The sequence below is a fragment of the Hypanus sabinus genome, chromosome 25 (genome assembly GCF_030144855.1).
Source record: "Hypanus sabinus isolate sHypSab1 chromosome 25, sHypSab1.hap1, whole genome shotgun sequence".
NCBI classification, from domain to species: Eukaryota; Metazoa; Chordata; class Chondrichthyes; order Myliobatiformes; family Dasyatidae; genus Hypanus; species Hypanus sabinus.
In genome coordinates, this window is record NC_082730.1 from 25,079,618 (window position 1) to 25,106,269 (window position 26,652).

The 26,652-nt window shown below is 43.5% G+C and overlaps 1 protein-coding gene across 4 annotated transcripts in view; it reads right to left on the reverse strand.

The window, feature by feature from the left end:
* The window catches only part of srgap2 (SLIT-ROBO Rho GTPase activating protein 2), a 181,717-nt gene continuing 155,065 nt past the window's right edge, over window positions 1-26,652 (reverse strand). For all 4 annotated transcript variants that reach the window (XM_059950347.1, XM_059950346.1, XM_059950348.1 and 1 more), the window contains 7 exons: window positions 21,383-21,488; window positions 18,881-19,105; window positions 17,351-17,430; window positions 6,607-6,787; window positions 3,569-3,715; window positions 2,945-3,275; window positions 1-396 (listed from right to left, as the gene is read on the reverse strand). In XM_059950347.1, coding sequence (XP_059806330.1) covers window positions 13-396; window positions 2,945-3,275; window positions 3,569-3,715; window positions 6,607-6,787; window positions 17,351-17,430; window positions 18,881-19,105; window positions 21,383-21,488 — 1,454 coding nt within the window. In that variant the 3' untranslated portion in view covers window positions 1-12. The remainder of the gene's footprint in view (window positions 397-2,944; window positions 3,276-3,568; window positions 3,716-6,606; window positions 6,788-17,350; window positions 17,431-18,880; window positions 19,106-21,382; window positions 21,489-26,652) is intronic.

Sequence of the window (26,652 nt, forward strand, 5' to 3'; positions counted from 1 at the left end):
ATGCGGAGGGTCTCACACAGTGCAAGACTTGTCGGTTGCTTGCTGTGTTGTTGGGGATCCGAGGTTGGGCGTGCTAGGATTTGTCTTTGGAAAAACCACTGGTTTGGGCCTCAGTGCAGGAGGCTTCACCTGAGCCGCTATTTTCACGGATTTAACGGGCCTGAAGGTGCATGGCATATCCCCAGAGGAACTGGCACTCCGCTGCAGAGAAGATTCGGAGTCCTTCAAGATCCGGGAATGGAGTGGGCTGGAAGGCTCGGATGTGGGGCCCATCGATGGAGGAGTCTTCATGGGCTCTAGAGTATCTAGGACCACATCGGGGGCATGCTTCACTGTACTCTGACGCTCCAACTCACGCAACTCATTAAGGGCTGAATTCATCGTGGCTTCAATATCCTACAGAAGAAAACAAATAGGAAGCATTAGGTTGTACCAAAGAGCCAAGATGCTAACAGACATCTTAAAGTGGTGCATGCAACATAAATGATGCAAATTAAACCACCCCAGTCAAGCATTCCACAGACCCACGGCCTGGATTTCTACAGCATCATCCCCCCCTTCCCCCGCACCACTCTGCACCAGCATATATGAACCAGATTCTGTTTTATATTGCTGTGCATTATTAACTGTAGTCCTGCTTCATTTTATACAATAAACAAACAGTTGTGCAAAACCAGATTACTTAACTACCCTCTTAGACCTAAAACAAACATGGAGTCAGAATCAGGCCCTGAGGCCCACCATGTCCATGCTGACCTTCAATTACCCAACTACACTAATCCTGGTCACCAGTACTTGGTCCACAGCCTTTGGTATGGCTTGGCAATTCAAATGTTTGTCTCGCTATTCCTCAGATTTGTGGAACACTTGCTCCCCTACCTACTCAGATAAAAACAACCTTGCCACCTGAGCAGAGAGATGTGACGAAATTCACATTTAAACTAAGGAGAACTCTGCAAAGTTAATTGATCATTTACTTCAGTTATCCAGGATCAAGTTGTACTATTGATCATATGTATAAGTGCACTTGGAGTAAATCGCTTTGAAATGTGGTGATGTTAAGACAGCTCTATATGAATGCAATTTTTATATCATATGCTATCCTTCTCAGAGATGGAATCATCTTGTTGTGTTTTGTTCTATCCAACATTTACACATCTCAACTAAATACAGCACTACAAAGAACCTTGTGACTCCATCATACCCTTAAAAATAAATTATGCTTATTTTTAAACCATAAAAATAAACAAAGCAATTATTGTAATTTAAAATAGGGCTTTCTTGGGCAGATTATATTACATCGATCACGGGATCCCTCAGCAACACAAGGATTTCTGAATACTCGGAAACTAAGATATAATGCTGGCACTTTAGCAGATTCCTGCTGCAGTAGGTTTTTAATAGACAAGACAGGAAAATACTTCATCTACAGTAAGAGCCTTAGTGAGAAATATTAACTTCTTCATGAACGTGAATTTTCTCTGAAACCTGATTCCACACTTTCCTGTTCTGTTCAGAAACCGTGCACAAAGATCTGTTTGACTTAACTTGAAAGCTAACAATTCCAGTGTAACAAACCTCGTGTCATTGCTCACCGGCTAACAACATCAACCAGCCCACCACCCCCATCGTCGTAAATCACTCGGCAGTTACTCAAAGGGCCCCAGACAGTAATGCTATCCTTGGGATCGTATTCCTTCGCTGAAGACACATCAATAACTATGACTTCACAGCACTCTGCTTTCTCTTGAACAATGAGGAACAGACAGCTACTAGCCTCAGAGAGGGAAGGGGTTAGGAAAGACGGTGGGGGGGGGGTTGCAGGAGCAGAGTACAGGATGGATGTTGAAAAAAGGGGAAGGGAGAAGCACAGGGAAAGGAGGAATTCTTATTAATATCTGTAAATTAGTTTGGCTTGCTTTTCTCATCTGAGGTTGTGGAAGGCTGTGAATGCTGGAGTTCCGTTGAACCTTCAGATTCAGATTCGATAGATTTTTGTTGTACGAGCCCCTTTGTCAACTGCTTCAAAGGATAAGGAGTGGCAATGGGAAAATCGGTGCTGATCAGCTATGATCTAATGTGTTGGAGTGAAACAGCAACTGGTGCAAGGAAGTGAGTTGTTAGGTGGATTCAGTGCTGTGTATTCAATGCAGTTCAATGAATCTTCTGATTCTTCTGTTCGCTATGCAACTCAATGTCATGGTGCCTACCAGCATTACTTTCGCTCAACATTCCCTCTACAGTGTGCACACGCACACACATCTTTTGCTACCAGTGCACAGAGGAACTTAAACTGCGCACAAAATGTGGTCACCCTCTAACTCGTTGACATGTTAAGTGTATTGCATGATCGTACACAATGTCATTTCCTTTCCTGGTTTCCGACGCGGACGGTGTTGACAATGTGGAGTTCGCAATGATTTGTCTGCAGATTTTAGAACTGATTGTTTGTATTGAAGAAGTTATTGATTCGCTATGTCGAATTTCAAAGAAGCAAAGGGCGTGAACTTCAGAAGGACAGCTAGTTCATTTAAAGCAGAATGGTTTATTATCCTTAGAGAAGCTTCAGGCTTACTTCCACTTAAAAATTCAGACTGCACATGTTGCTGCAAAAAAAATTGCACAGTACAAAATGTTTGCGCATACTGGCCATTACTTTCGCTTACTGCTCCAGTGAGCATGTTTCCTTTCGGGTACGTGCTGGGCAAAGCCCAGTACATGTAGTCATTTCGCAAACATCTGGCTATTCTTTACTCTGTGTTAAGGCAGTTGGCGAGAGTTAGGCACCAATATTACACCTTCTCTTGGCTACTGATTGCTAAGTGCTGTGTATGTTTTGCACCTTGGCCCCAGAGGTAACGCTGTTTTGTTCGACTGTATCCGTGCATGGTTGAGTGCTAATTAAACTTGATTTGAGTTAAGGTTGGAAGGAATGGAACTGTACCTGTGCAATAGACTCTGGGTCCAGTGGCTTGTGGTTACTGAAGCTTTTGGACCTTCCTGCTGCCACCACCTTTCGGATCTGTGGACTGTCGGCCCTGTTCGCTGAGGGCCGGCGGTTGATCGAGTTCAGGCTGCCGTGCGTCACAACCGGCCGCTTCTCTGGCGTTTCCTTGGAACTGATTTGGGCTACTTGTGGAGGGCCCTTGGGACTGGCAGAGCCCTGGGCCGCACCATCTGTGGGTGAGGAAGCCAGTCCGTGCCCACTGAGACTGTGACTGTCAGTGGTCCGGAACGATCGCCGGATACTCCCGGATTCCTGTTTCTTCTTCTGCCTAGATTAACAGTGCAAAAGAATCACTCAGAGAGAAAAAAACAACTTCCTTGGAGTGCAGACACCACCATCTCTGAATGCAGCCCTGAACAACCACCTCCAAGTCCAAAACCTTTTTGCCACTCCCTCCCGAAAGACGTTTCAAGTTTCCAGAGCCACAAGAGACACTCATTGAAGTATCCAACAAGACTGTTCAGGAGGCTATTGATATGACTTGGACAGGATATATCTCTAGAAGCAGGCTCTGTACACTTATCTTTAAACACAGCATAGCTTCAGGACAGTGATTCTGACCTGCTAAGGTTTGCTAAGTAAATGTCGGCAACATGTCCCGTTGGTGAACCAATGCTGGACTTGGACAGGGGTCGTTCCTCCGGCGGTGGTGCACTGCTGGGCTCAATATCTCCCTTCGGGCTCAGTCGGTCAGAGAATGCATCATCACTGAGAGAAGAACAAAGGAAAATTAAAAATAAACACACGAGAGCATCTGCAGACGCTGGAGATCCAGAGCGACACACACAATTTGCTGGAGGAACTCAGCAGGCCAGGCAGCGTCTATGGTAAAGAGTAAACAGCTGACATTTTGAGGAAAGACCCTTCATCTGGGCTGGAAAGATTATCTTTCCAGTCCTGATGAAGGGTCCTGGCCCAAAGCATCGACTGTTTACTCGTTTCCATAGATGCCGCCGGGCCTGCTGTGTCCTAATAAAAATAAAAAATGGAATGGAGGGAGGGATAGAGAGAGGCAGAGTCGAGCAGGGTGGACAAGTAATGCAAGGGAAGTGATAGAGGATGGGATGAAAGACATAGAGAGAGGGAGGGAAGAGGAAGAATAGAGAGGAGGGAAGGAACAGAAAAAGAAGTTAGAGAGAGAAGGTTGGTGAAGGAAAAGGAGAAGGAGATGGGAAAGAAGATTGCATGGAAGAATGCATGCAGAGGAAAGGGAGGAGGAGTGGGCATAGAAGTGGAATGAAGGAAGGATCAGTACGGGAGGGGAAGAAGACACGTGGATGTTGCAGACGGGATGAAGGGAGATGTGAAGAGATGGAAAAATGAAGAAGAATGCAGTGGAGTGTTGGAGGATTAAGTGGGTGTGTTAGTGCAGAAATGGACAGGGAATAAAGGAATTAGAGAGCAGGTGGGAAAGGAGATGGAGAAGAGAAAAAGTGAGAATTTGGGCTGAGGAGATAGAATGTGTTGTGAGAGGAGGCAAGAGACAGATAAACTCAATTAATTTGCCATGGCACAATTAAAAATCCTGTATTAAATTAATATAGTGTAAGCAAAATACAGAATTGGAAATCCATCTCTGAAATTACACTTTGCAGTTTACATTTCATACATCAGTAGTCATAATACTATCACAGCACAAAGTCACTGACACTCAAGGTGGGTTGACGACACCGGTATTCAGAATTCTATCCCAGCACAGTGAATTTTGAGATTATATAAACATTGAGAGGAAAAGCAAAATGCGACAGATGCTGGAAATCTAAAATAAAAGCAAATTGTTGGAAGTAGTCAGCAGACCAGGCTGCAGATGTGAAGATTTGGTGAAAGGTAATCATCCTGAGACAGTAGTTTGCAAACAACGAGCTAGTTGCTGGCAGATTAGTGAGGGCAGAAACTTTAATATGAATGAATGTGAAAAAATATTGGGGTGACATGGGAGTGTAGTGGTTAGTGCATCGCATTACAGCACCCGATGCAAGATTGGGGTTCTGTAAGGAGTCTGTGACTTCCAGGGTTTCCTCTGGGTGCTCTGGTTTCCTCCCACAGTCAAAAGGCCTATGCTTAGTGTTAGTGAATTGCAGGTATTCCATGTTGGCGCTGGAAGCATGGCAACAATTGTGGGCAACCCAGCACAACCCTTGCTGATTTGATTTGATGTACATGACGGAGCTTTGCTGTCTTGGAGAGAGCTCTGCGAGGCTGTGAGAAAAACATGCAGCCTGGTGGCCAGGAATCCAAGAGCAGGCCCATGGTGAACTCCACCTCTCGCCAATTAAAGCACGAGGAAGACGGATATCATCGAGGCGGGTGCGGAGGGCGAGCGCGTGTTGTGCCATCCATCAATCCCTCGTTCGGTGCTGGAGAAGGAGTCTGTGTGTGACGATCTCTCCCTGCTCTCATCCTTGTGTTTGAGTAATCTCTCTCTCCCTTTTGATGCTGTCGGCGGATGGCGCTGGAACAACGTGCATTGTAGATTTGGACTTTAATTCAGCTTTTATAATGTGTTCTACTTCTAGTCCTTGTCCTGGTCGCTCTTTTTTGTTACTACTTTTGGGTGATTTTTGAATCAGGATAATGCAGACTGAGCTGAACTGAGCTAAAATATGCCTTCTGATTTTGTGTTTTATATTCTGTTTTTTTTGTTGCTGTTGGCGCAATTTCTTTGTGGTGTTGGTGAGGGGGGTTTGTTGACATTTGACATTCTTCTTTAAACAGGTTACTTCCATGGTTCTTTGTTTCGAGACTGTCTGTGGGGAAGATGACTTTCAGGGTTTCAGTATACTCTACATACTTCAACAACAAATGTACTTTGACTCTCACTGCATGTTTAAATGTACGTGTGACAAATAAAGCTAATCTTTATATCTTTTTTCTTCACAAACAAGAGGAGGAAATGAGTGTGTGCATTCTGTAAGAATATGCAGTAAGGTTAACAGAGTGACCCTGTGGTTCAAATATAGAGCATCTTGAACATATATGCAGAGGAAATTGAAAAGTGTACTAATGGTGCTTTGGGTTTTATAAATAGAAGCAGAGTACAGAAGTATAAAAAGGTGATGGTTAATTTATATAGAACATAGGGTAGTCTACAGCTGGAGCATTACATTTAGTTCTTACCATCACATCAATAAACAGATGGAGTGGACACCTATCCAAATGATACGTGATGGTAGATTACAGATATGAGAAAAGATTCCTAACTCGAGATAACATCCAGAAAATCAGAAAAAGCCGAAAGAGATAGCTAGTGCGATTTTTACTTTCAGCAAAACTTAAAACTTTTGACATGATGATCAAGAAAAGATTATTTCTTTGACAAAGGGGCTTTAGTGACAAGCTTTTCACGTGCGAGCGCAGAGACAGAGAAATTTTAAGGACTGTTGGAACATACAGTGCTTTGTTACAGAGACCAATGGAGAGAGAGGCGAGTGCACCTTTTCGGGGAAAGAAATTCAGATTGAAAGCGGAGATGGATACAAGCGTATGGAGAGAAAGCAGGATAGTAGGACCACCTTTGGATTGCTATGGCAGAGGGCCACGAGGTGATGAGCTGCTCAAACATATTGTAGCCAAAGACTTAAGTATTGATAAGAACGTACGTGTCTTGGACAACAATGTATTGATGTGGGACAAGTCCATCTATTCCATTGTGTCGGCCCTCCCACCAGTCCTCTGAAGCTCTCTGATATAGCAGTAGACTCGCGCCCTTCTTAAAGGAGAGCTCCCGGGCTGTGCGTCCAGTGTAGTCAAACTTTGCAATGGCTTCTATCGGCTCACCTTCTACAAAAGGAAGAGAAGCAAAATCATTGATGAGTTAAATTAACTATTTAGATTGCACCACTTGCCCCTCCCTTTTTTAATAGACATTCTGATACTGGTTGTCCTGCCTTAATTGCTCCTGACACTTACTGCACGAGCATCTCCTGAAAGGTGACAAAATATGAGACTTACAGGTCATGTCCACGCAGTACCAATCACTCACATGGACCGGACAGAAGAATGGACAGCAATCAAGGGAACTGATTATTACAACTGCTGAGCTGATATTCACAACAACAGCATGCATCTCAAGTTCTCTAGACAGTTTAAATATTACAGCAGGTAGGGTATTTACCTGATGCCATCAATTGGGCAAGTGTCTGTGAAAACTGGCAATAAAAAATTACAGCAACATTGAAAACACACCCTTTTCTTATGATCTCCGTGCTTGAGAAGGAAAAGAGCAATGGCTTGGTAACATCATAAATTCCAACTTACACGCTCTGCAGATGTATATACATGATTCACTCTTAAGTGTTGTTGGGTATGAGTCCCGGAACTGGTGACCTAAGCAATGGGCAATGTAATGAGTCAAGAAATCACCTCATCCTCAACTCAGGAGAAAATGTGCCAACCTTGCAAGAAGCGGCCTGAGAACTATCTTTCTTTGGATGCTCCCTTGAAAAACTGAAAGATGTGAAATAACCTTTGTTGGTTCCCATGGATGCACAGTGGGAGTCCGAGGGCAGGGCAGGGGAGGCACGAAGAAGCAACTCAATGTGGATGCCGCAACAGAAAACTGGTGACTTTGTTTCATTGTGTGGGCCGTCAGCTATTAGTAATTGTTTGCCAAGTTCAGAAGTCCAGCTCTTTGCATTTTATATTCAACATTCATTTTGGCACAATGATTTGCATTACAGCATTCCACCAGCCAGTGAGCTCAACACATTCTTTTTGACTATCCTCATTCATTCAGTTTAAGGTCGATGCAAGAATTACATCATTTGGGCAAAGTTATGTGTGTCAAAACAATATTTATGGCAAGGTGCTAACAAAAGGGGAGATTCCTTGGTGAAAACTGATTTTTTGTCAAGTCAGGTCACTTTTATTGTCATTTCGATCATAACTACTGGTACAGTACATAGTAAAAATGAGATAACATTTTTCAGGACATGGTGTTACATGACACAGTACAAAAACTAGACTGAACTACGTAAAAACAGCACAGAAAAAACTACACTAGACTACAGACCTACCCAGGACTGCATAAAGTGCACAATACAGAGCAGGCATTACAATAAATAATAAACAAGACAATAGGGCAAGGTGTCAGTCCAGGCTCTGGGTATTGAGGAGTCTGATAGCTTGGGGGAAGAAACTGTTACATTGTCTGGTCGTGAGAGCCCGAATGCTTTGGTGCCTTTTCCCAAACGGCAGGAGGGAGAAGAGATTGTATGAGGGGTGCGTGGGGTCCTTCATAATGCTGTTTGCTTTGCGGATGCAGCGTGTAGTGTAAATGTCCCAATGATCTTCTCAGCTGACCTCACTATCCGCTGCAGGGTCTTGCGATCCAAGATGGTGCAATTTCTGAACCAGGCAGTGATGCTAACTGTGCCTTGATTAGATTTTCTTCCAGCTAATGCCTCCTTTCTTTCTCATTTCCTTCTTTCCCTTGATGGGGTACAGTCCATTTACTAAAACCCGTTTCTAGCAGATATATTAATTTGTCCATCTGAGTAGACACATGCTCATACATAAAATTGAAAGTTGATCTAATCCAGGGGTTCCCAACTTGGGGTCCACAGACCCCTTGCTTAACAGTATTGATCCATGGCATAGAAAAAAAGGTTGGGAACCTCCGATCTAATCTGAATCGAGCCAAGTATAATTTCCACCCATACCTGAATAACCCCAGAGACTTTGGCAGAAAGACAGATATACTGCAGATAGAGTTTTGATCAAAAATAGACGGCAGCTACTGCAACACAAAGAAAATCATCTGGATCTGAATAAAGGACTGAGATGGGCTGTATAGTTAGACCCGAATCAACTTTAAATGCTTTATCCAAACATATACCTATCCTAACATGAACCTGGCACATTGAGTCAACTCCTGTCAGGTGACTAAGTTTCAAGCCTGGGTCAATATTTATCCATTAACCAAATTGATTAGGTCAGACGATCTATTAATTTATTCTATCTCTGCTTGTGGGATTTTTTTGACTGTGGCATGTCAACCTTTCACTACAATTCAAAATAAATAACTGGCTGAAAAGCTCTTTGGGATATCTTGAGCTACATAAAGTTCAAGTTCACCTTTTTAAAAAGAATGGGTACACTGCACATTCAACACCAAAGCCAAAATCAGTACTTTCACTTTAGATAAGTGTATTTCTGAACAGACAACACCAGATGGCGAGGAGATAAGTGGGAGAGTAGTGGTGGGGGTGTTTCCGGTATATGAGAACACTGACTAATCTCTCTCTGTCCTGGCCCATACCAAATGCTATTCACCTAGCTGTGATCACCCTCATGACCACACTATGTATTTTCCTATTCCTGTCTCAGCCACTGTCTACACTGATCAACCACAGGAAGGAGCAGTGTATTTTTCCAACATCTGCAATAATGATGGAACATTCAGCTAAAATATAACTGCTGAGCTTTGGGTTTATATACAACTTGGAATCGGAGAGTTATAGAGAAGTACAGCACAGAAACAGGCTCTTTGGCCCATCTAGTCCAAGCCCAAACCATTTAAACTGCTTAATCCTATCAACCTGCACTAGGACCATAGCCACCCATACCCCTCCTGTCCATGTACCTATCCAGACTTACCTTAAATCCAGAAAAGAAATTTTCATGCAAATCTTGTGCTGGCAGCTCGTTCCACACTCTCCCAGCCCTCTGAGTGAAGTAGTTGCCCCTCATGTTCCCCTTAAACATTTCACCTTTCACCCCTAACCCATGACTTCAGGTCGCAGTCCCACCCAACCTCAGTGGAAAAAGCCTGCTTGCGTGATTCGGAAGACAAAAAGATAATCAGCATTGGCCACAAAGGAGGCTGAGAAAACTAAAATGATTAATTTTTTAAATGTATTTATAAATGTATGCCTGCTGGCATACAATAATTTGAATTTTAAAATGCTCCGTTTAACTGCTGTCTGATCTTATGCTCCTGTTTTAAGTCAGTTTCCCGTCGGAAATGTAAGGTTAAAACCATTCCTTGCCTTCCCATGCTTCACAGCGCCAGAGTTAAGGACCAAGCAAGTTGACCCCTGACGGTGAGCTAACGTTTACAGATCTGCAGCATGCACGCTTACACACACAGATCTCTGTCCTGCCAAGCGGCAGACAAGACAATGTGGAATGGAACCGGGCTGATCACAGTAACTCATTCACTGTCTGCAGCGGGAGAGGAAACGGAGAATGCAACCGAGTTGTAGAAAGGTCACCCTTTCCTTCAGGGGAGGTCAGTTAGAAGAAAAATAGTCTTGTTTGTACTGCTGAACTGCACGTCAGGACATCGCATGGCTTTCAGTACAGAGTAAAAGAGCAACTATGCAGTAAACCAGTGACCACGCTATCCCTGACACTTGGAAGCTCATATTCACATGCAAATTCACATATACATAGTTGCACACAAAGTCACAGACGCATACACGTTCTTCCCTTCCCCCTCAAGAGCTAGAAAGCTGAAGAAGAATTTCAACCATCCCCGACAGCTTTCGCAAAAGATAAAACTGATAATTCTGAAATAACAGCAGTTTTTTTTTAAAAAAACAGAACAGAAACAGCCCGTTAAGATTGAATCTCCCCCTTGGCTTCCGTGACATAACAGCTGCAGAGAAGCCCCCTGTGGTTCTGTGATACCCAATATCCTTGGCTCCTCCTGTGACCCTGGGACAGGGCCAAGACAGAGGCTTCAGCAGATGAGCCGACCGAGCAGAACAGTAACTCTTCTTGAATCTGGAACAGCTACATGTGCTCATGCAGGTCCTTGAAGCAGTGGAAGACCCTAAGATGCGCCAGAGAATAAAATTCCACGTTGACCCTGAGCCACGCCAAAGCAAGCAAAAAGCACTTGGCCAATGAGGAGCAGTAAAAGAAGTGACAAAAGCGGGGAGGCAAAGCAACGTTGAAAGGACGGACAGCAACCAATGTGTAACAAAAAAAAGACAAGAAATTGTCCCATACAAAGAGCAAAAAAAAACCCACTAATAAATAAATAAGCAATAAATATCGAGAACATGAGATGAAGAGTCCTTGTAAGTGAGTCCAGTTCAGTTGGAACAGTTCAGTGATAGGCAAGTGAAGTTATCTCCTCCGTTCATGAGCCAGACGGTTGAGGGGTAATAAATGTTCCTGAACCTGGTGGTATGGGTCTTGAGGTTCCAGTACCTCCTTCCTGATGGCAGCAACAACCAAGGCCTGGTGGTGGGGGTTCTTGAAGATGGGTGTTGCTTTTCTGTGGCAGTGCTCTGTGTGTATCTGCGCGATGGTGGACAATGTGCTTTTTGGAGGCTTTTCGACAGCAGGCCACGATGCAACCTGGCAACTTTAGAATCTGGATGCTAGGTTGTTGGAAGACTTAACTGAGTATAATGAGGTGTTGAAAATCAAGGATGAATTGGAAGGGCTCAGAGGTCGCACGAGAAAAAGTTAGGGACAGGGCAGGATAACAGCATGGTGAAATTTGAACACATTGACGAGAATTTTAAATAGCATTAGATCACACGCCATTGTTCTTGACTACGTCACTGGCAAGGAAGTTGTTTAGATGGGTATTTGACGATTGGCATGGGTACAGAGGGCCAATGGTCCTGTTTCTATCCAGCATGAACTGTGGCGGGGCTGACGGACAAACAACGGTGAGAGTCAGGATACTGACGGCAATTATTTTTTGATGAGAAATTTAGAAGGGGTAGGAGGTGGGAGGCTAGCCAGGAATGCAGAGAGATAATTGAGTTTGGAGTTAATGAATGCATAATCCCCTTACTTGGTTTAGTGACTTTTTGTCTGAATTAGCAGCAGATATGCCAAATAAGCAGTAGCAATGGCACCACTCAGGAGGAAGATGGCTGCAATTAAGACTAAACACTAGAGATTCTGCAGATGCTGTGTATTGCAATTAAGACTGTCAGATCACCTCACACCACAGTTCCCTTCTTCTCAGTAGGAACTGCGCTGCAGATCACAACAACCTGTTTAAAAATAATTTTCTCTCTTCCTCTGCTTCATTTTCAAATTACATTAATTCTGTGTCTTCTGGTTATAAAACGCATTTCTCTATATTTTCTCAAAAGAAAGTACTGAACGATTTTTAACACCCTTCTTGTGGTGGGTGGGGGAGCTCATTCTCAGAATCCACTGATTTAAAGAAATGTTCATTGAACTTTAACGCTGTTCTCAAAATTATTTCCTATCTCTGGCTGCAAATTAACACGTGCTGCAAGAGATAGCACCTCTTCACCAAAGACTATTCCTTATTGCTGACCACCTCGAGAAAAATAGATTAGTTTTTAGTACAGAGTATTAGCCTGCAATGCCTAAATTCAAAGCTTGGTTATTTTGGATTAGTTCCACTGAAAGACTTAATGCTAAAAGAAGGTTGATTTGCACAAATGCCCTGTTAATGCACCAATAAACTCTTCCTGCTGACAGCCTCTGTTTGAAGTTTTTCCCCTTTGTTATAGTGGAACACGTAATTTTGCAGAAAAAAAACTTCACTGAGTGGGTTATGGTTTGATGTGTTTCTTCTTCCAGTGGAAAGGAGCAGATTTTTACAGATTTTTTCTTTAAAACACAGAATCAGAATCAGGTTTAATGTGAATGGCACACGTGAAATTTGTTGTGCGCATCAGCAGTACATTGCAAAGCACAATAATAAAAACTATAAATTAAAATAAGCACATTAAAAAAAAGAAAATTAACTAAGTTGTACAAAAAGTGAGGGGAAAGAAGATTCAGGTAGTGTTCACAAGTTTGTAGTCCATTCAGAAATTCGACGGCTGAGGAGAGGAAGCTGTTCCTGAAATGTTGAGAGTGTCTTCTGGGTCCTGTACCTTCCCCTCGAAGGTAGCAATGAGAAGAGGGTCAGGTCCTGGGTGTTGGCATGCCTCCCTTTTGAGGCATCGCCCTTTAAAGGTGTCCTGAATGCTGAGGAAGCGGGTGACCATAACGGATCTGGCCGAGTTTACAACTTCCTGCAGCTTTTTCCCAATCCTATACAGTGGCCCCTCCTCACTGGAAGATGACGCAACCAGTTCAGTACTTCTGTAGAAATTTGCAAGCGCCTTTGGTGAGCAACCCTGTCTCACCCAACCACAGTTAAAAAAGCCTGCTTGCATTTACCCTAGCAATGCCCTCATTTTGCTAACATCAGCCAAATGTTAGCAAACGCAGCCGAAGGGTTACAATGAAATCATAGGATCAAGTTATGGTCATGGGGACCTAAGGAGATGGAGAAACCTACTCAGTCTCTAAAGATGGCTTCATCATTTAACTAAGTTGCTGTTCATCTGGACCAAACCCTCAACTTAACTTGGTTTTGTTCCATATCTTTAGAAGCCTTTTATTTTGTCTTGAAAGCTCCAAAATAAAAAACGCTCAGCTTTTTGTTAACGTGGGTTGGTGGCAAGGGTAGTGGTGGTGGTTGGGGAATAGTGTTGGTATTACAATAGGGGGTGAAAAGTTACTGGGGAAAGGTTTTTCCAGTTGTTTTAATTTTACTCTCTTGTGCACTTGGGTTTTAATAATAAGAAAAGTTACATCATTTGAGCTCTTGGGTTGCATAATCCCTGGGATATGGTACTGCCTGTCCAGAAAGGCCATGGTAATAGCAGGGACCAAACAGTTCCCTGGTCAGCATGTCTAGCATCCTCTTTGTCTTCTCTTACCCACTCTACGTTCTCCAGCCCTCTACACCCAAATCCTGAATTTGCAAACTATCTGTGACAAGAGGGTACAATCAGCTTTGGACGCTCCTGATAGCTTGAATTGTGCTTCTCTTGTGCTGTAAATTTCAATGAGCCCAAGTATTGTATAATTGGACTCGATGCCATCTCTGGACTGGATCAGTGATGGGTACTGCTCTGGAAATTCGGTACAGACACATATAGAGATATGAGGGAATCATTAACTGTGTTATATATGCAGCCTTGTAAATAAGCACAGGCTGTGTGTCTAACTCCTCTCTCTGTTGCCAGAAACTCAATGTTTATTTACATTTATACATGGCATGCAGTCTGCTCCTTTCAGCCCACTGAAGGAAGATCTAAGCAGAGGAACAGCGAGTGGGATAATGTGGAGCTCTCAAACATTCACACAGCACTGCTGTTATCCTGTTTATACAGGATGATTTACTCAAGACAGGAACTGAGAATTCTTCCCTGCCAAACCAATGTCTGCTTGTGAGGCAAGCCATACTGTGGACACAGGTTCCTCAGTATAAAATACAGAGATGCAGCAAAAGATAAAAGAGGAAGCTGTACCTCCTCTGTAATACAGGCAGGACGTTTCACAGTGTACTACAGACGGGAGGGAAGGGTTAGAGTCAGAGAACACCACAGCTCAGAAACTGGCCCTTCAGCCCATCTAGTCCATGCCAAACTATTAATCTGCCCGTACAACAAGCTGGATAAACTCAGCAGGTCGGGCACATCCATTGAAATGAGCAGTTAATGTTTCAGGCCGAGACCCTTCGTCAGGACTGAAGAAGGAGGGGGCAGGGGCCCTATAGAGAAAGTGGGGGGAGGGTGGAAGGTACCAGGTGGAAAACCAATCAGAGAAAAGATCAAGGGGTAGAGGAGAGGAAGCAGGGAGGGGATAGGCCAGAGAGGTGAAGAATGAATGAAAGGGAAAAGCACTATGGGTAGTAGAAGAAGGTGGAATCATGAGGGAGGTGATAGGCAGCTGGAAGAGCAGAGAGTGAAGGGAGAGGGAGGGAATTACTGGAAGTTGGAGAATTCAATGTTCATACCAAGGGGCCGGAGACTACCCAGACGGTAGATGAGGTGTTGCTCCTCTAACCCAAGTTTGGCCTCATCATGGCAGTAGAGGAGGCCATGTATGGACATATCCGAATGGGAATGTAATCTGCCAATTCCCACCAACCTGCACCTGCACCATAGTCCACCACATTCCTTTCATCCACATACCTATCCAAATTTCTCTTAAATGTTAAAATCCAGCCCGTGTCCACCACTTTTGCTGGCAGCTTGTTCCACACTCTCTGAGTTAAGAAGTACTCCTTAAACATTTCACTTTTTCACTCTTAATCCATGACCTCCAGTTCTAGTCTCACCCAACCTCGGTGGAAAAAGCTTGCTTGCACTTACCCTAGCTATACCCTCATAATTCTGCACACCTCTATCAAAACCTCCTTTCATTTTTCTACGTCCTAGGGAATAAATTCCTAACACTCAAACTTTCCCTATAACCTAGATGCTCAAGACCTGGCAACATCCTTGTAAATGTTCCCTGCACGCTTTCAATCTTATTGACATCTTTCCCGTAGGTAGGTGACCAGCTGCAGGCAATACTCTAAATTAGGCCTCACCAACATCTTACACAATCCTATCTACCTGTGATAGCACTTCCAAGGAATTATGGGTCTATTTCCCCAGATCTCGCTAGTACTGATTTTAAGATCTGATTTTTGATGATCAACAGAAGGCAGGGAGGGCTGTTCATAGTGTCATGCACACCTGAACATCTGCGTAATCTTGTCCATGTGATGAATTCTTTCCAGATCTCTGCAATATAGTAATTGCATAAATCCATTACAAGGTCCAGTCACTCCCACAGAATCCCATCCTGCAACTCCCAGTGAGGAGTAACGTGTCTCTCAGTGGAATCCATCCAAATTCCTGGACTTCACAAGACCCACTCTCACTTGTTTTACAACATCTCATTTACCACATCTTCAATTTACACAGCCTCATCACAGAAACTACTAGAAGTCGTTTCACAGCCAAGGACTGGCCTTAACGTGCACCCATTTAGATGAGTCCAAGTATAGCTGGAAGTTACGTTCCAGGAGAGAGCATCTGGAGAGATGGATTTAGGAAGGGCACTTCCAAAGGAGGGAACTGCTAATGATCTCTGTGAAGAAGGGCGAGAAATGTTCGAGGTCAGCAACAAAATATCTGTCCCTATGATCCCTGATTCACGATTCAGATAAGAAATGGAACATGGAACACAGAAAAGGCCATTTTTAACCAGTTAAACGCAAATCAAAAACACCCAAACTCCAATCCATCCTACCTACACCATGTTGATATCCCTCCATTTTTCCTGCATCCATGCGCCTATCAAAATGTCTCTTAAAAGCCTCTAATGTATTTGCCTCGACCACCATACCAGGCAGCACATTTCAAGGCATCCACAGCTCTGAGTAAAAACTTACCCCTCACATCCCCCTTGAAACTACTCCCTCACCTTCAATGCATGCCCTCCGGTTTTAGACATTTCAACGCTGGGAAACAGATACTCTCTGTCCACTCTATCGATGCCTCTCATTATCTTGTAAACCTCTATCTGATCTTCCCTCGGCCCCCAGCGCTCCAGAGAAAACAACCCAAGTTTATCCAGCTTCTCGTGATAGCACATGCCCTCTGAACCAGGCAGCAATCCTGGTGAACCTCTTCTGCACCCTCTCCAATGCCTCAACATCCTTCCTACGGTGGGGTGGCCAAAACGGTATGCAATACTCCAGATGAGGCCTAACCAGTGTTTTATAAAGTTGCAACATAACCGGTTGACTTTTGAACTATAAAGCAAGCATTCCATAATCCTTCTTAACCACCTCATCCACCTGTGTAGCCACTTTCAAGGAGCTATTACTTGGACATACAATAGTGACAATGATTATTAAAGTTCTGTGATGCACACATCCTTCCTCAGACATAAACTTCATGCCTACATTTCTGTTTATATAACAATCCCAGAATGAATTAAATAACTGTGACTATGACACATTTTCCATTTCTGCCATATTTGATACATCCACTTTCATGGATGCAACACAGACAGAGCATCCTGTAAGACGGTGGTGTCTGTCATCTCTAATTGTAATGATCTATATGATCTGTCCTTGAAACAGGGGAGGAATGGTAGCATAGCGGTTAACACAACGCTTTACAGTATAGGCAATACGGGTTCAATTCCCGTCGCTGCCTGGAAGGACTTTGTATGTTCTCCCTGTGACCGCCAGGTGCTATGGGATTCTCCTACATTCCAAAGATATACTGGTTGGTAGGTTAATTGGTCATTGTAAATTGTGATTATGATAGGATTAAATGGGAGGATTGCTGGTCAAAGGATCTATTCCACATTGCATCTCTAAATAAATAAACAGAAGATTCCAGGTACAAATCCGCACTCCATCCGGGCTAAAGTTGTGCAGGTGACTTTACTGGATGAGAATAAATGGACTCTATCTACATTTGATATACAGAAACAGGAAATATATTTTGAGGTGCATTTCTTGTGTAACAATATGTCTGCTCCTGCATTGCCTTCCCCAACATCCTCTTTCTTTCATTATGAATCCATGAATGAAGGGAAAAGACAACAACATACCATCTTCACTGGTGTGTGTTTCTGTACCAGTATCCTGCACAACATCTTCAGCTGAGGCAGGGTCCCCATGAGGACTCTCGCTGAAAAATAAAAGGCACCTTGTAAAGAAGGAGAAGTGTGTTCATGTTTAAATCAAACTTAATGGGCGGATGGTGAAGACACAGACACTCCAGCCTTGCTAATTTTAAATAACCCTTCATCGACTCTTTCCCAACATCTGGTTAGTCTGTCTGCCCGGCCAGCGGAACGGGAGCAGAAATTTAAGCCAGTAGAGGCGGCTGGGAACCTGTGAGGACTGCTCTGGGCAGTCAGTGCACAAAGGAACGCTTGGCAGGAGTCAGGGCGCTCACAAGATCTGTTTGGATTGATGGCTGGGGGCCAGGAAAGCCAAGGAAAATCAATCAGTAGTAGAGATGCTGTTTCTGACTCTTTTAGCATACTAATTGTCCTAAAGAGAAGCATTTATCATTTACAGGATGTGAGTGGGGGGGAGGGGGGGGGGGTCGCTGGCTAAGCCAACATTTATTGCCTATCTCTAGTTGCCCTTGAGAAGGTGGTGATGAGCTGCCTTTTGAACGCTGCAGACCCTGAGGTGTAGGTACACCTACAGTGCTGTTAGGCAGGGAATTCCGTGATTCTGACCCAGCGACAATGAAGGAACGGCGATATGTTTCCAAGTCAGGATGGTGAGTGACTTGGAGGGGAACTTCCAAGTGGTGGTGTTCCCAGGTATCTGCTGTTCTTGTCCTTCTAGATGGTGGTGGTTGTGGGTCAGGAAGGTGCAGGCTTAGGAACTTTGGTGTGTTGTTGCAGTGCACCTTGTAGACAGGACACACTGTTGCAACGGTTCATCGATGGTGGGGGGGATTGGATGCTTGTGGAAGGGGCACCAATCAAGTGGGCTGCCTGGTACTGGACAGCGTCAAGCTTCTTGAGTGTTGATGGAGCTGCACTCATCCAGGCGAGTGACAAGTATTCCATTACACTCCTGACCTGACCTGGCTTTGGGGAGTCAGGAGGTGAGTTACACGCCGCAGGATTCCTAGCCTTTGACCTGCTCTGGCACACACTGTGTTTATATGACTAGACAAGTTAATATCTTTAATAGTTTCCTTGGCTGAGTATCACCCCCTTCTGCGGACATGTTGCTAGACAACATAGTTTTCCTCTATTACCTGGTTAAATCTGCCTTGTGGTGACAATAATTTCACAACTTCTGAATTTTTATCTAAGCCACTGCTTTGCACTTGAGGTAGCCTTGTTGATGGTCTAGCAGTAAATTAAGAGGAAGACTTATTGAAGCCCTGAGATTAGTTTTAAATGTGAAACACTCCCAGCAACGTGGTTGTCGGACTGAGGCCTCAAACGTTGTCAGTCATTGAAAGAACATGGGGAAACTTGGAAATTGCACACAAGTGAGCTTAGTTGTGTCCTCGGGTTTGCTCAGTTTCACACCAGCTGAGGAAACCAAACAAGGGGATTTTCCAAACCTTTTAGGTCGCAAATACATAGTGTCAGGCAAAGACTCACCAATAATCCTCTCCCGTCAGTCCCTTGTCATACACAGGCCCTTCCAGCTCCTTTTGTCCTGGGAGAATGGTGTCGTGGTGCAGAATGATGGACTTTATCAGTTCATTGATATGAGATTGGCAGGATACTTGATCATGGCCCTCAGGCACAGACATGAGGGTGGGCCCAAAGCAGATAGCCAGGTTGTATGGATCCATCATGTTTTCCTCACTGAACTGCGATAAGCTTCACAAAAAAAAACATTTGATCTTTTAAAATTTAAATGACTCAATCAATTAGTTAATGCCGGACATGAAGGAAAACGTCAAACTGCATTGGTGTTGATGTTGAAATGTACTTTCATATTCAACTTTTACTCTGCAAGAAGTGAGAAGCCAATAAGAAGCTAATATACTGAACTGATAAGCGAGGCCTTGGGCCTGCTCCAGGCTTCGGATCTGAGGACTCAATTTTGGTTCAGAATGCTGTTGTTCGCTTCTGTTGTTTGCATGATTTGTGTTCTTTTTTTCATTCTCTTGTGCATTGAGTGCTGGTCTTTTATTTTTATACTTTTTTTTTCTTTAATTGGGTTCTTTCTGGTTTTTAGCTTTGTGGCTCCCTGTGAGCAAGCAAATCTCAAGGTTGTATAATTTATATATAGGTTGATAATAAATGTACTTGAACTTCAAAATCTGTATCTCTATAGCATCTTTCACATATTGAGAAGCGATCCAACCCTAATCCTCGCTGGTAACAACTGCCATATGCACAGAAAGGCACATGAACATATGCTGACTCTGAGCTGTGACTATTAAATCCATCCAGCTGCTTCTGATTCAGGTTATCCAATGAAGCAATGTTGCATGCGTACACTACATCTGGCTTCACTATGAGTGGCTAGTGTGCAGAAACATATGGTACCAATTTAATCCATTTTTAAAAGGATTTTTCTTTGTGTGAGTAGCTTGCAATGGAATGGAAAATGCTCTCATTATAGACAATGGCAGGACGGATACAGAAATGTTAACAAACAGAATAGATCTTTATACTTCCCTGTACAATACTCAAACTGAAAGGGCAGGTTAAACTAATGATTACTTGCTTTATTTCTGGAGGTGTTTGAAGAAATGTTGGCCTGGATATAGGAGGATTACTTGATTCATGAATATCATGACCAAAAGAGGTAAGAGATCACACATCCTACAATGTATGCATTATCTGCTGACTGTCCAAAAACTTCTCAACATTTACAAAGCACATATCTGGACTGTGATAGAACATTGTCAACTTGAACAGAGGGCTGTTCTAGCAACATTGATGGAATTTGACCATCCAATTGACTGCAACCTAAAAGCCCATTCCTATTACCAGTGCACAGTACCTACAGTGTGTAGCAGGTACAGAACACAGTACAGAAACAGGAATATACGAAAGCATATGTACATGATATTATACATACAAGTGGAAATAATTTGGAAGAAGCATTGGTTGATGGTTGAGTTATTGGGTATTAGCATTGGGTTGAGTTATTCTCTGATCTTGGCAACCTACTTGCAGACGTTTCAGCACCATAACGAGGAGCCTTCATCAATGGGCTGTCAACGCGGCATGCAAGAGTATCCCTAGAAGCGTGGTCTTCAGGGCACAACTCTATAAACAAACACGTGGACCTCAATCCTATTTATGAGCCGACGCGGGCAAAATTCCGGACCGCAACATGCAAAGTTCGCCAAACAACCAATCAGCGGCGAGATTTCCTCCCCACATCAAACTGAGTTTCCAAAATGACATCCAGTCGGCTGATTGATAAGTATGTGAATGCCTCGCATTCGGAGGCCACATCACAATAAACAACCCACTGATGATGTCTCCTCATATGGTGCGGAAACGTTTGCGAGCAAATCGCCAAGATTAGAGAAACACTCAACTCCATCCTACATAAGTAATTTGATAATAAATTTTTTTTTGAACTTTGAAGCATTTCAAAGCACCTCTTTTTAAAAAGTGCCATCTATCACTTAAAAGCTCACGTGTAACATGTGTTAGCAGAACCCAACTAAACATTCCTTGTGGAGTTACATACTGCAAAGCAGAGCAGAGGATGCTTGCTGCCTCACGCCTCCAAGATCCCAAACTAGTGAGAGAAAAGAATCTGCACTGAGAGTCAAGGAATCCACAAACTCGGGTTAAGAATTTCAAGCACTGAGGGAGGAACAAACAGCTGACTAGAAACGTTCTAGGTCTGCCTTTTACGCAGATAAGGAGGAATTCCTTTAGCTAGAGAGTGACAAATCTGTGGAATTCGTTGCCACAGGTGCCTCTGGAGGCCAAGTTATTGGGTGTATCTGAGGCAGAGCTTAATAGATTCTTGACTGGTCAGGGCAAGAAGGGAAATGGGGAGAAGGCAGGAGGTTGGGGCTGAGAGGGAAATGGATCAGCCATGTTGAAATGGTGGAGCAGACGCGATGTTCCGATACCTTAAGGTCTTAAGCATACCCGCATGTCAGACACACTGATACTTACTGACTGAGGAAACCAAAGAGATAGCGCATAATGATGATGGTGGGTTTCGGTAAAGTCAGGAGGACTTTACGGATTTGAAGAGCTCTCTCTTCAAGGTTTTCAATAGCTGTAAAGAGCAGGAACAAAACGTGTTAATGCAAATGAAGGTTGGACACTGTTCATTCGCGTACGTTCTACGTTCTGCTCCATCTATTGAAGGGGATTCTATCACAATAGAGAGAGCAATTGATAACAGGCTAAACATACAAAGAGCAGGAGGCAACACAATCTCCTACGTCTGTGCAAGCTTGATTGACATAAGGAACCCTAGAACAGACATAAGGAACCCTAGTTTTCTGTCTTTTCTTTCACTACTATCTACTGCAATGATAGTAAGATTGCTAAGATTCAATCTTGCAGTCAAAACACAGTATGCCCCCTAGACTCAGTCCAAAAGTAGATGATTGCAAATAATCAAAAAAATCATACAGGAATCAACTCTGACCCAGACAGCTGTCAGACTATGTTTAAGTAATTAAAAGAGGTAAAGATTTCAGGATGATATAATTCTTTTAGGTTTCTCCTTAATCTCTGATGAGGATAAAATAAATACCCAGATCTCAATCAAGTGAATGCTTTCAGCCCAACGTTTAAAATACACAGCAACATCTCCAGCAACCCAAACCTATTCTACAAGTAGGTTTAACTACTCAGTAAATCACTTCTGTAGGTAAAGCGTACGTCTGCGTGTAGCTCTTCAGTCCCAAAGTGTGTGACCGAAGAAGGAGGAGAGCAAACTGGAAAGGTTCAAATGTTTGATGGTCTCTCAGTAAAGTAGCTCTCTCCCTCCCTACTCTCTCTCTCTCTCTCTCTCATTCACCCGCCAATGCCTGCCATTTCCACCACCCCCGTCTCCCTTCCATACCTAGTGCAAGTTGCCTGTCATCTCACACCCCTCCCGAGTTCACCAATCACCCCGGAGTTCTTTCTCCTTTTTGTAATTGGCATCTCACCACTCCACTCTCAGTCCTGTTGCAGGATCTTGACCCGAGATGTTGACAATTCCTTTCCTCACACATCTCCTACTTGAGGCACAGAGGCTCCCTGACAGATTGTTTGTTACTACATCATAATTCCCTCCACTTGAAATAACAATGATGCCAGGGACAACTTCTGCTTTCTGTGTGCTTATTACAAAGCATAAACAAGCTCCAGAACTAGCAATTTTCAACAACCACAAACTGATTTATTGTCTCTGCTCTCTCCTCTTGCAACAGTTCAACTCAATGCACTCCTTAAAGAGAATGTTAGATCAGCACTTTACCAGTATCAACTATTTGGAACTTTCCAGTTAGCTAAGCTCCTTTTTCATTCACGTACTCTAACTACATCTAGACCTATTACTTCTTGAAGGACGAAGTTTAGGAAACAAATTATTTTTCCACTTTTAATCACCGTCTCTGTGCTTTCCCTTGCTCTTTCTCCATTTTGTTAATGACTTACATCGACCTGTCTCAACCTACTTCAAATTTTATGAATGTTACTACCTCACGTCCTCCTTTGAGCATTGTGTGTTTGAGGCACAATCCAGGACACGAGCCCCTGAACATCGGTATTGATGTATTAATGTGCCCAGCACACAACAACCATTTAGAAGAATGACCCGCCAGCAGATGATACGGTATCACTGCATAAGGTAGTGTGTTGCTTTATCTGTCTCACGGCACTCACTTCGGATTTAACAGATTGAGCACCTTGCTTTCAAGGACCATCCTTACAGGTGACAATAGTAGCAGTTGTGAGAAGACTGGTATAATTTGGAACTGTTGTGGTCAAGCCTCCATTCTATCTACAAGGACACGTCATTTTAAAATACCTTCAGTGACTTGCCCCTCTCCATCTTCGTAATATTTTCTGGTTCTACAATCTCTTCCACATCCCCAACTTTTATCATCCCACCATTAAAAATAGGACTGTTCAGTTGGGACTCTGGTTGCTGATTGGAGGGTTGGGAGCTTGTGGTCCAGGTGGGCGATATGTTAGTTTTTGAGCGAGGGAGGGGTTAAGTATTTGGGGTCTGATGTTACTGCCGCCATTTTTCGGTGTAGGTGATCTGTTAGTTTTTTGTGTGTGCGAGATGGGGTTGGGGTTTGAAGCTATTGTCGATGTTTTTTTGTGGGGGGGGGGTTGGGATTTTGGGGTTTTTGAGGTTCTAGCTGCCATTTTCCATGTGGGCAATCTGTTAGCATTTCGTGTGAGGTAGGGGTTTGGGGTTAGCGAGATTTTGGTGTGTGTGTGTGTGTGTGTGTGTGTACGTACATGCGCGTGGCTGGGGTGGGGTGGGGTCTGTCATCTTTTCTTTCAATTACTTCCATGGTTTTTCTGTACTTTATGGCTATCGGGAGAAGCCGAATATCAGAGTTGGATTGTATTCTACGTGACAATGAAACGAACCTTTGATCCAAACAGCTGCTTACACGTGGATCAAGGAGGTGACTAGAAATCTGGCTAAATTTATTTATGTGCGTTAGCGGTAGGTGAGAAGGGCTCACTATCTGGGAAAGATGATGCTACTTTGGGTGAGATGTTGAAATTCTATGTTGACTATGTACAATCATACAAGATACCCCTTCGAATTGCCAGAAAGTAGTTTTCCTCCAGAGAAGAGAGAAAGTAAATTTGCAGCAGCTGCAGATTTTAACTGCCTGCCCCATCAGATTGTCATTTTGGATTAGAACCGTGGTCCAATAGCATCTACAGTGGATGTGGGGGTTGGTCTGGGCTGCGTGACAAACTCAAGCTCATTGTGAACAGCCTCTGACCCTGCTGCTACTTCAAAAACTCTTTGATAGCTATCAAAATGCCTTAAGAATGTAATCAGTGTCTTGGAGTGGGAATAAAACCCACACAGTATCAAACAGGACTCCTTTCATTTAACTGAATCTGAAAGAAAAATCAATTTGTTTCAATTGTTAGTCAGTGGTCTGGAGGGCGGAATGATCATAACCAGAAAATTGAACTGTACCACTTAATCTTCACACACTGCCTGCCCCCCAACTCTGTCTCATTATTTGCTCTTATTTGTTTTAAATTCTTTCTTTTCCTGAGCTTCCAATACACTCAACTGCTCTCTTACCCTGGTACCCCAGTCCGGTTCTGCCTCACACATTCTCCCAGCTCCACCCAAAAATTTCTGTCACTCTCCTTATCTTCACACTGCCTGCCCAATTCCATCTCATTTTCGCTTATTTACTTTAAGTTTTTTCTCCCCTGAGCTTCCAATTAGTTGGAGATTGCGTGAGAGTGAGAGCATGAATGAGAGAGAGAAAGAGAGAAAGCGCGCAAGAGAAAACATTACAGACGGTGAGAGAGCGAGTGAGAGAATGGGTGTGAGAGAATGAAAGACTGAGGGTGAGCGAGTGAGAGTGTGTGAGACTGTCAAGAGAGAGAGTGAGAGAGTGTGTGAGTGAGAGAGAGGGCATAGGTGACAGAGAGAGCGTGAGAGTGTAAGAGAGTGTGAGAGAGTGAAAGTGAGAGTGAGCAAGTGAGTGAGTGTGTGAGACTGTCAGAGAGAGAGTGAGAGTGAAAGAGAGTGAGAAAGTGTGTGCGAGAGAGTATGAGTGTGAGTGTGAGAGAGTGAGAGAGAGGGAAACAGAGTGAGAGTGTGAGAGAGAGCAAGAGTGACAATGAGAGAGAGCATGAGAGTGTAAGAGAGCGAGAGTGTAAGAGAGCGAGAGTGTAAGAGTGTGTGAGAGAGTGTGGGAGTCAGAGAGTGAGGAAGTGTGAGATGGTGAGTGAGTCAGAAAGTGTGACAGAGTTGCCGTGAGAGAGTGAGTGTGAGAGTGTGAATGTGAGAGTGTGACAGTGAGAGTGAGAGAGTGAGAGTGAGAAAGTGAGAGTGGGTGAATGCACTTGAAAATAAAATGTAAATTAACATGAAGTGTGGACAAAGGAGAGAGAGGGGGAAAGAGTGGTGCAAAGAAAAAGCATCAAACTATTTTTATTTACATTTTAAATCTCACAAATATCTCAATGTTACCAAAGAAGATTTCTGAAAGGACGAACAAAAATGATGTCTTTTAAGGAACATTTACAAGAAGGAAAAAATGGTAGAGAGGGTTCATAAGTAAATTCCAGAACTTAAGCCTTGGCTGACGTCCCAAAGGCTTGTTCAGCTGAAAGTTGTGGGGAGATAGAGAATGAGAAAATGAAGGAGTGAAACAAGAGGAAATTAGGAGAGCAAATAACACAGAAGGGACGAGGCAGGGGAAACTGGACAATAAAAGGAATTAAGCAAAAACTGACAAAAATATGCACATATCTCTTCAGAATTTACGAGGGATTGAAGGATTGAAAGAGACCTTTGCCTTCCTTAAAGTCTCAAAAGTCACTGAGGGAAATTCCTGAGCGTAACAGCAGACCGAGCTGCCTGTGGTATTCATATATGGGTCAATTACACACCTAACCCTGGGATTACTAGGACAATGGACCACACTGTACCGAATTCCCATTTAAGGGAATTATCAACCATCCCAGCAAATGGGGTCAGTGCCCTGAGCCTCTGTCACAATCACACCCTCAGTTCCCAGATGCTTCTATATCTCAATCAGCGATTGACTCCCGTCACTGGGAGTTCCTGTACTGACTTGGGAGGTGGAACTGGGCCTCCAGCTGCTAAGTGCATGCTTTTTAATCTTCAATAACACACAGAAAAATCTTACACTTAACGTAGGCCTCACAAGATGGCTTTGGGCGAAGAGTCCAGCTGCTAACTCAGTCCCACCTTTTCTGATTCCCAACCATATCTTTTGTCTTTTTTCAAAATGCCCTTTGGAGCAAGCAGGTGAGGCTGTGGTTAGACACCAGATGAAGTGGGAACACTAGATTCCAAGCAATATAATGGGATCTTCGAGAAGCAGGCCCTTTCATTCCATAAGCCAATGTTAGCTCTTTGAAAAAACAACTGAAAGAAATCCATTAACCCATTTAGCTCCTTTCAGGTTCCCAATTTACTTTTGAAAGTTTCTGTTAGTTCTGCATCCACCAATCTTCTGAAGACTGCAGTGCAGTTTAAAGACAATTGTCAATTTTCCTCAGCTTCTTCACTGGTTACTCTGCAATCTCTGATTACTGGATGCTTTGCCAGTGGGGCTGGTTACTCCATTCTTTCCAGTCATTTACCATGGTATGTTTCCAGGGAATGGGCTTAGATCTCAATGACTACTATTCTATCCCCCTTTTTTTCACTGCAGCACTGTCAAGGCCTAAAAGGGGAACAGTCCTGAGTGACA